At 57.2% G+C, this 10,133-nt stretch overlaps 1 protein-coding gene across 1 annotated transcript; it reads left to right on the forward strand.

Annotated features, from left to right (window-relative positions):
* Window positions 1–3,538: 3,538 nt before the first annotated feature.
* LRFN3 (leucine rich repeat and fibronectin type III domain containing 3) lies at window positions 3,539–9,582 on the forward strand (the record flags this gene model as incomplete). The annotated part of the gene is made up of 3 exons (XM_082862449.1): window positions 3,539–3,717; window positions 5,286–6,722; window positions 9,117–9,582. The coding sequence occupies exons 2-3, from the start codon at window positions 5,302–5,304 to the stop codon at window positions 9,580–9,582; spliced, it is 1,887 nt and encodes a 628-aa protein (XP_082718575.1). The 5' UTR covers window positions 3,539–3,717; window positions 5,286–5,301.
* Between the last annotated feature and the right edge of the window lie 551 nt (window positions 9,583–10,133).

Genomic DNA, 10,133 nt, shown 5'->3' on the forward strand with positions numbered 1-10,133 from the left:
CTCTGGGGCCCACACCCTCTGTTTCCCCCATGAGAGCCCTGACCACTGGGCCTGTGCTTTGTCATCAGAGCCCTTATTATTTTGCCCTGTGCTTCCCCTAGCACACTTTGACCACTATGGCCTGGACTTCTGTCATGACAGTCCCAATCTTTCTAGCCCAAGCTTCTCCCATCCCCACCCTGACCACGCCAGGCTGTCTAGAGATGTGTCTTACTCCCTTTTAGAATGTGAGCTCAGTGAAGCAGGACCTGACGCTGTCTTGGTCACACTTTTACTGCAGTGTCATCTAGCACACAACCATGCCCAGAAATCCAAAGTAAATGTTGAACTAGCATCTTGGCCTCTGCCTTTCTTTGTTGCCAAATCTCTCTTTATGTCTCTAAACATGTTAGTTTCATTGGCACACATTTGGGGTGCTGCATGCCCTCAATTCACAAGGTTTTGGCATGGGTGTGGTGGACAGTACCACACACATTGCAGATGTTCCTGGTTTAGCCCAGTGGTTCTCAAAGTGTGGTCCCTGGACCAGCAGCATTTACCATCACCTGGGAAGGTAGACATGCAAATCAGAAACTCTGGGACTGGGGCCTGGAGATCTATGGTTAACAAGTCCTCCAGGTGATCCTGATGCAGCTAAAATGTGAGGACCTTGGGTCTAGTTCATGCAAGTCGTCCCTCTGCTTTTCCACCTCAGATCTCAGATGGCTCTCAGTACCACCCCCTCTCACCAAGGGAGAGTCATCACCAAAGGGGGCAAGGTTCTGTGGACAAATGCCCCAGCCTCTCTGAACTTTGCAGCAGGGAAGGAAGGGAAGGAACGACAATTCTGATGTGTTCTACAGGGTTCCTTAATGTTCCTCAGCAGAACTGAGCCCCAGTTGCCCGAAGAGGTAACCCATTCCTCGTCTGCACCTTCTATTAACTTTGTTCCTCCTCTGCCTCACTCTTCCCCCTCCCTCCCTTGCCTATTTCCTGGGGCCATACACCACATCAGCCAGATCCTCTGAATTCTAATCCCAGTCTGTTTGGGATTGTCTCCAAGTATTTTCCTCTATCTCCCCCACCTCCACCACTTCTGCAGCATCTCTGAAATTTCTCACCATCTTTCTGAGCTTCTGAGAAATCGTATCTGCTGTGCTGGGCCAGGAGCACTGATGAACTTTGCTAATGATTGGGAAAGGTGGACCCTAGAGCTGAGTTAATTTTAGCTGCAATTTTTCAATACACACAAGTGGAAGGAGCCAAAAGTCTGTTCTGAAACCTTCAGCAGAGCTAGGGATACCAGGGTGGATGTGCATTCATGCCCCCGCCCCCAACAAGGTTACTTTACTCCTCTGCTCAGTTGGGGGTTCCCGGGGGTGGTTTTTGATCAGGTCCCCCCAGGGTAGGGCCATGACCACAAGCCAAGGCTGTGCCCCCTTCGGACGAGGGTTTGCAAAAGATTAAGTCCCCCACGCTGCTATAACCAATAGCAACGTTCCCAGGCGAGGCTTGTAGACCACGGCCCACATTCCTCTTCCTGCAACACCATCTGCCAGGAAACATGTGGAACCCACCCCCCTATCCTCTCCTCCACTATCCTCCACAAGCATCAGCACAGGAAGACACCATTCCTGGTGAGTCATGTGTTAGTACAATTCTAGTAGGATATTCTGTGGGGCAGTGGACCTGAGTTGGGGAGAGGGGAAGGCAGTGGACATACTTTTCTGGGTCAACCCAGCCAACCCCCTGCCTCTCTCCCAATTCCTAATTTCTCCTTCCTCCATGGGATATCTGGCCAGTGTATCTTGAGGTCTAGCTCTAAATCCAGAGGGCACAGGGCACAGGAGCCAAGTTTTCCCCTTGCAGCCAGGGCAAGGAGTCTTGGGAAGGAGCAGAGTCTCCCCTCTGGCCTGAAAGATCAGGCTTGTTGCTGGGCAGGGTTCAAGAAAGGAAACTCCACCTGAGGGAAGGACATCCCAGAGAGGTGGAGCTGAGGCACAGGGACAGAAGGATACAGGCTTCTGTGGGGGCCGGGGGCTCTGGGATGGAGAACCACATTCAAGGCTGTGAATGAGAACTGGACACACACATATATACACGTACCCATCCTCATAGCTGAGTTGCCCCAGGTCAGTCTGTCTCTGTCTCTGTCTCTCTCCCATTTCTCTGTCTCTCTGACTTTATCTCGATCTCTAACTTGTGCTGTCTCTTGTCTCTCTTTTTCTTTCTGGGTCTGTCACTGTCTCTGTATTTCCATCTCTCCTTGAATATGTGTGTCTCTTCCTATCTCTCTGTCTCTCTATCTGCCTCTCTCTCATTCTACTCCTCTCTGTCCCTCAATCTAAGCCTGCCTTTTTATCTGTCTTTCTCTATCTCTGTGTGTCTCCCTGTCTCAGTCTCTGTGTCTCTCTCTATCTCTCTGACTCTCTCTTTATCCAAGGATTCTCCCTTCGAAGCAAAGCGAGAACGACTCCGTGAGAGGTGAGGCCAGGGGCGCGCCTTTGAGGGAGGGGACCTGCCTACACCTTTAAGTGCGGGCGCGCGCGGGGCCTGCGCCTTTAAGCACGGGCGCGCGCACGGCCCAGGGTTCCCGGCAAGAAGGCCGCGGGAGCGCCCGGACCCGGCCCGCCTGCCCCGCACCTGCCCGGCCCCCGCCCCGGCCCCGGCGGGGGAGGGGTCTCTGAGCGCGGCCCCTCCCCCCCTGCGCCCCGGCCTGTGCTGCGGTGCCCCCACCCCGCGTGTCCGTGTCTGTCCAGGCCTCGCCCCACCCCGGCCCCCGGGGCTGCCTGGCCGCCCCCCCCCCCCGCCCGCACCGCAGCCGCCCCCCTCCCTCTGGGCCAGCCCCCGCCGCAGCCCGGGAAGCAAGTCGGGACGCCGCCACCCCAGATCCAGGACCCGCACCCCGAAATCTGGGGCCTGCACCCCGAGATTGGCTCCAGAGATCTGGAAGCCCAAGCCTGGGAGCCTGATTTGGGGCTGGGACCCCAAGACCTGGAGCCTGAACATCAATATCTGGGGCTGAAATCTCAACATCAGTCCCTGGGACCCCAAGATTTGGAGCCTGAACCCCAAGAATGGGAATATGGACCCCAAGATTTGGAGCCTGAACCTCAAGATTTGGCATCTAAAACCCCAGATCTGGAGCTGAACTCTGAGTTCTGTGCCTGGGACCTTGAAATCTGGGACTGGATTCTCATTTCTATACAGTGGAACCCACTATTTGGGACCCCAACCCTGAGACTTTAGGCCTCAGATCCCAAGATCTGAACCCTGGCATTCCAAAGGGCCTAAACCTGAGTTTGGGCCTGAAGTCCTTGCTGCAAACCCGAATAGTGAAATTTGGGGCAAATCTTGACTCAGAGCCCCAGTATCTGAACCCAGCACCCCAGTATCGGATCCCAAGACTGGGCTTGGGACTCAGATCTTAAACTCTCCATTTGACTGTTGAGCATCCCAGGACTGGAGCTGGGAGACCATGACTCCAAGCAACCCCAACTGGGGCCTGGGTCTCTAAAACTGGACCCTTAGGGGCCCAGTATTTGGAGATCTAGGACCCAAAGTATCAAGGATATCAAAGTATCAAGACTCCGTGGCCACAAATCTGAGCTGAGACACAACAGACGGTCCCTCTACAGAGGCCTTGGGGATGGGGAAGGAATGACCAGGCACCCCCTCCAGACCCCTGACCCCCTTGGAGCTTGAGGACTCTGCTCCCTGGGGTTGCTTCCAGCTCAGGTAAGACTACTGGGAGACCCCATGGTGGGGAGGGACTTGGGAGGAACTTTGTGACTGGGGGTGGAGGTAAGGATTACCAGGTTCCCCTGGGCACCTTTGGAGTTTCCCCAGGAAACAGATATCCCCTCACAAGGGTCTGCCTCCAGCTCCTGCTCTGCTTCAAACACTCTCTGGACATTTGGCCAGCCCTGCCCCTCTCTAACCTCCTCTTCCCCAGTTGATGGCATCTCCAGGTTTGTGACCCACTCACCACCACCCCCTCCCCCCCCCCCGCCGGCTCTCCAGCGTCTTCCTACCATCTGTCTTATTTGATCATCTCCAGATGCCTCTCCTGTCCACCATTCCGCTCTCCAGTCTCCTTTCTCTGCCTCTCCTCTCACTGACCGTCTCTATTCACCTCTCCTCTCTCTGATCATCTTTGACACTTCTGTCCACTGTTCTTCTCTCTGGCTACCTCTGGCCACCACTCCTCTCAGTGACCATCTCTGTCTGCCACTTCTGTCTTTGATCATCATCTGTAACCCCCCTGTCCACAGCTTCTCTCTCCAGCCACCTCTGTCTACTGTTTCACTCAATGACCGCCTTTGATATCGCTGTCCAAGGTACCGCTCTCTAATCATCTTTCAGCAGCTCTCGTGACCGTGTCTACCCCTGACCCTAAGCCTTGACCTGTGACTGTCTCTGACCATCTTTGACCTCTTTTTCTACCACTCTTCTCTCCAGCTGCTTCCATCCATCTCTCCTCTCTGACTTCCTTTATCCGCCTTTCCTCTCTCGGACCATCTTTCACCATCTCTCTTGCCTTCCACCCACTCCTGACTCCAGCTGCCAGTCTGTGACCATCCTGGCCTTTATTGACCACCTCTCTTCTCTCTGTCTCTCTTGCTCATTGGTGTTCTCTGATCATTTCTAACATCTCTGGTTGCCTTTCCTCTCTCTGATGACTTCTCCCCACACCCATCATCCTAACCAGCTGTCCCATGTCCAGCTGTCTCTGACATGTCTGTCCTCTCCTCCTCTCTCTGACTGCCTCTCTGCCTTTTGACCATTTTGGACCATCTTTGACCATCATCTCTCCTGGATCTGACCACCCCTGGCCACTTCCCCTCTCTGTCCACTTCTGATCTTCTTGACCATCTCTAACCACCTCTCTTCTCTGGTCACGTCTGGCTACTTCTAATCATTCCCACTACCCTGACCAACTCTTGTCTCTTTGGCCATCTCTGAGTATCTCTCTGACCACGTCTAAAGCTCTCTGGCTTACCTTCTACCCACCCTGACTACTGATCCTGTTCTCTGACTGTCGCTAACTGTTTCTAATCACCTCCCTTCCCTCTGACCATCTTTGCACATTTCTGCTCCCTGGGTTCCCCCGGGAAACATCTCTCTGAGTCTTTGACCGTCACCTCTGGCTTTTGATCGGTCTGACCAGTCCTCTCTCTGACCATCTTTGACCAAGTCTTCTGCTCTGTGACCTTCTCTTCTGGTCTCAGACCACCCCAACCCCCTTTAGCCCCCCGCCCACTTCTGGCCTCAGCCCGCCCTAACTCCCCCCTTCTTCCCTGCAGGCCGCCCCTGCCCGCGATGGCCGTCCTCCCTCTGCTCCTCTGCCTGCTGCCGCTGGCCCCCGCCTCGTCTCCACCCCAGCCAGCCACACCCAGCCCGTGTCCCCGCCGCTGCCGCTGCCAGACACAGTCCCTGCCCCTAAGCGTGCTGTGCCCGGGGGCAGGCCTTCTGTTCGTTCCACCTTCGCTGGACCGCCGGGCGGCCGAGCTGCGCCTGGCGGACAACTTCATCGCGACCGTGCGGCGCCGTGACCTGGCCAACATGACGGGCCTGCTGCACCTGAGCTTGTCACGCAACACCATCCGCCACGTGGCCGCCGGCGCCTTCGCTGACCTTCGCGCCCTGCGCGCTCTGCACCTGGACGGCAACCGGCTGACTTCGCTGGGTGAGGGGCAGCTGCGCGGCCTGGTCAACTTACGCCACCTCATCCTGAGCAACAACCAGCTGGCAGCGCTGGCGGCTGGGGCCCTGGACGACTGCGCTGAGACACTCGAGGACCTCGACCTCTCCTACAACAACCTCGAACAGCTGCCCTGGGAGGCGTTGGGCCGCCTGGGCAACGTCAACACGCTGGGCCTCGACCACAACCTACTGGCTTCCGTGCCCGCCGGCGCCTTTTCCCGCCTGCACAAGCTGGCGCGGCTGGACATGACCTCCAACCGCCTAACCACCATCCCACCCGACCCACTCTTCTCCCGCCTGCCGCTGCTGGCCAGGCCCCGCGGCTCCCCTGCGTCCGCCCTGGTGCTGGCCTTCGGCGGGAACCCCCTGCACTGCAACTGCGAGCTGGTGTGGCTCCGGCGGCTGGCGCGGGAGGACGACCTCGAGGCCTGCGCCTCCCCGCCGGCCCTGGGTGGCCGCTACTTCTGGGCTGTGGGTGAGGAGGAGTTTGTGTGCGAGCCCCCCGTGGTGACACACCGTTCGCCGCCCCTGGCCGTGCCTGCCGGTCGGCCAGCCGCCCTGCGCTGCCGGGCAGTGGGCGACCCCGAGCCCCGTGTGCGCTGGGTGTCACCCCAGGGCCGGCTGCTGGGCAACTCGAGTCGAGCTCGTGCCTTCCCTAACGGGACGCTGGAGCTGCTGGTCACCGAGCCGGGCGATGGCGGCATCTTTACCTGCATCGCGGCCAATGCAGCTGGCGAGGCCACAGCTGCTGTGGAGCTGACCGTGGGCCCCCCGTCGCCCCCCCAGCTAGCCAACAGCACAAGCTGCGACCCCCCGCGGGACGGGGATCCTGATGCCCTCACCCCGCCCTCTGCTGCCTCGGTCTCTGCCTCCTCCAAGGCGGCTGACGCCGGGCCCCCTACCGACCGTGGCGTCCAGGTGACTGAGCATGGGGCCACAGCTGCTCTAGTCCAGTGGCCAGATCAGCGGCCTATCCCAGGCATCCGCATGTACCAAATCCAGTACAACAGCTCAGCCGACGACATCCTCGTCTACAGGTGCAGGGTCCAGGGGGCGGGCAGGTTGGGTGGGGGAGCGAGGTGGAGGGAGGGCTGGAGGAACACCTACTGACACCCCAGGTTGCAGCACTGGAAATGAGGCTGCAAGGTTACAAAGGCAACCAGACAGCAGAGGTAAAAGAAATCAGGCAGAGAGGGTAAAAGAAATCTGGCAACAGTGGTAAAAAAGAAAGAAGGCAGCAAGAATAAAGACTAATCAGGCCAGAAGAGGAAAAAGATAATTGGGGGTGAGGGGCAAAGTTGAGGGGATACAAACCAACTTAAGTAGTAAAGAGAAGCCGGGTATTTCCAGATGACAGGGCTAGACTCAAGCCAGTCTGCAGGAAGAAAAAGAGATCAAGCGGGAGAGTACACGGATCATGGGAAAAATGCAGTGAGGCAGGCTGGCTGCAAAGGAACTCAGACCAGAGGCTAAAAGGAAAACGGGGGAGGACGTTACATAGAGATTAGGCTTTGCGTTTGTGCGGTGCGACCTGCTCCATGTGTTTGGAGTTCCAACGTGGTGACATCTCAACTTTTGGTTTTCTAAATCAAATTAAACCTAGTTCAAGCTCCACCTCTGGGTGAACAGGAATGTTCAGTCGACCACTGCTGGGGGCTCCCTTCTCCCTTCTCTTGTTGCAAACACAGAACTTGGGGTTTATGCACTCCAAGAGGCGGGTTACATAACTTCTGCCCCCAAGCCGGAGAGCACATGGAACATCTGCTGTGGCCACCTGTGGTCACCAGTGGTGGCTCTCATCCAGATGTGCTGACACATCTCGCCCAAGTCCAGGCTTGCATGGATGCCTGTGGATGGCTCCCTGTTCTCACTGCCAGGCTGGGCCAAGGGTACAGTCCCTGACACCTGGCTGCAGAGGACTGGGCCTCCCAAGGCCTGGGGTCTTCACCTTGTAAACCCAGTACCTGGGTTCCCTGTGCCTCCCCAGAAGCCCAAACCTCAGAAGACAGTCACTTGATTTCCTTTTCAGTCCCGGAAAGCCAACGAGCTTTTTCCCCTCCCTTTCGTAGACAGCGGTACTCAGTAGATTCCATGGAGGGCCCACACCTGGAAATCACACAAGTCCTATCTACCTTGCCTGTCAGGGGACGGGACAAATGCTCTCCTAGATCATCACCCTCCTAGAGATAATCATGGAGTTCCCTCATTAAAGCAGTTTAAGAATAAAACAGATTATAAAACAAGTTAAATCTGCAACGGGGCGCCACGCTACAAAAGGAAATATAGTGGAATTGGGTACTACGGGTAAAAGGGAATGGGAAAAATAAGGATAAATAGAAACCAGGCTAGAGAGATAAAAGAGAATCAGGGGACAGAAGTGGAAAGAAATAAGGCAACAGGGAGGAAAAGAACTCAGCAGTGATGACTGAGGCACATCAGTTTAATGAAAATGGAGCCAGATGACAGGACTCACTGGAAAGCAGGCTGTGGATATGGTAATAATAACACAGCAGCGGCAGCGGGGCTTGGGGGACATTCATTGGCAGGTTAGAAGGAAATCGGGCATCAGCAGTATGGGGGGATCGGGTGGTTAGATTAGAGAGAATTCTAGGTTTAACACCAGAGGGAAGTCAAGCAGCTGGAAAAGGGAAACCAGGCACCTGCTGGAGGAAAGTCAGAGGAGCAGAGGGAAATTAGGTGAAGGTCTAGAGGGAGACTGGGAGGTGGGATTAGAGGGAAATTGGATGGGCGTGGGGGGGGGGGTGGCTAGAAGGAAATGGGCATCAGGTTAGAGGGATACGAGACAGCATTAGAACAAAACTGGGTGCTGAGTTGGAGAGATGTCTGGCAGCAGGGCTGGAGGGAACTCGGTGGTGGGCTGGCGGGAAATGGGGTAGTAAACTGGAGGGACTCGGGCAGTGAGCTAGGGGAGAGTAGGGTGGGGGCACCAGCGTGAAGTCAGGCAGGAGAGTGGAGAAAAACTGGGCAGCAGAGCTAGAGGGAACTTGGAGGCTGGTGGGAAATTGGGGGGCAGTGCAGGATGGGAACCAGGCAGTGGGGTATAAAATGAAACCCCACATGGGGGGCAGTGGGGCTAGCGGGAAGCTGGGCAGCAGCGCAGAGGGGAAGCGGGCAGCGGCACTAGAGGGAATTTGGGCGTTAAGCCCACAGGGAGATCACATGGGTATTTGAGCAGTGGGAAAATGAGAGGGTGGGCTCAGGTGAAACAGGCTAACAGAACGGAGGGATATTGGGCAGCTGGGGGGTATCAGACCAAAGGGAATTCCGGTAGTGGTTACAGCGAACTCAGGGGCTAGGGTGAAATGAGACAGGGGCCTGGGGGGAAATCCTCCAGCTCGGAGGGTTGGGGCAGAGTGCAGGGTGGGTACTGGGCAGTCAGAGGCCTGACTCCCACCTGTCTGTCCCTCCAGGATGATCCCAGCCGACAGCAGCTCCTTCCTGTTGACGGACCTGGCATCGGGCCGCACCTACGATCTGTGTGTGCTAGCCGTGTACGAGGACGGCGCCACGGGGCTGACAGCCACACGGCCTGTGGGCTGCCACCGCTTCTCCACTGAGCCAGCGCTGCGGCCCTGCGGGGCCCCGCACGCACCCTTCCTGGGCGGCACTATGATCATCGCACTGGGTGGTGTTATCGTGGCCTCGGTACTGGTCTTCATCTTCGTGCTGCTCATGCGCTACAAGGTGCACGGTGGCCAACCCCCGGGCAAGACCAAGGCACCTGCGCCTGTCAGCAGCGTTTGCTCCCAGACCAATGGCGCCCTGGGCCCCACGCTGGCCCCGCCGGCTCCTGAGCTGGCCGCACCCAGGGCCCACACCGTGGTCCAGCTGGACTGTGAGCCCTGGGGGCCCAGCCATGAACCCACGGGACCCTAGCTTCGCGCCCACCTCTATGGCCCTTCTGGCTCCAGGGGTAGCAGGACCCGGACACCCTGTGGGACCTGGCTTCAGACTCACCAAATTGCTCACGGTTTTTAAAACTCTGATGGGGAGGGTGTCGCGGGCACCGGGACACAACAAGAAAGTCCTATTTTTCTAAGCTTGGGCCTGGGCCCTTGCCCTTGTCTCTGTCTGTTGGGGCTGGGGGATCGTTCAGGGGTCTGGAGCTGGGATGCCCCCTCTGGGGAGAGAACCACCCCCCAGTTCTGTCTGAAGTCCCTGGATGAGGCCGAGGATGGTTATTCCTTTAACCAGCAGACGTTCCTTGAGTGTCCTCTCTGGGCCTGCCCTGCGCTGGGTGATGCTGCAATGCCTCAGGCAGCCCCCAGCCCTGCCCCTCAGACAGTGAGAGCTCAGAGGGAGCAGAGCCGTGGTGAGGAGGGAAGCCTAGGAGACTGCAGGAGCCCAGAAAAGGGGCCTGTCTCAGCCCAGGGTGTGGTCAGGGAGGGCTTCATGAAGGAGACGTGATCTGAGAATGACGTCTGAAG

Source organism: Leucopleurus acutus, assembly GCF_964270905.1.
Source record: "Leucopleurus acutus genome assembly, chromosome: 20".
In the NCBI taxonomy this organism is placed as follows: domain Eukaryota; kingdom Metazoa; phylum Chordata; class Mammalia; order Artiodactyla; family Delphinidae; genus Leucopleurus; species Leucopleurus acutus.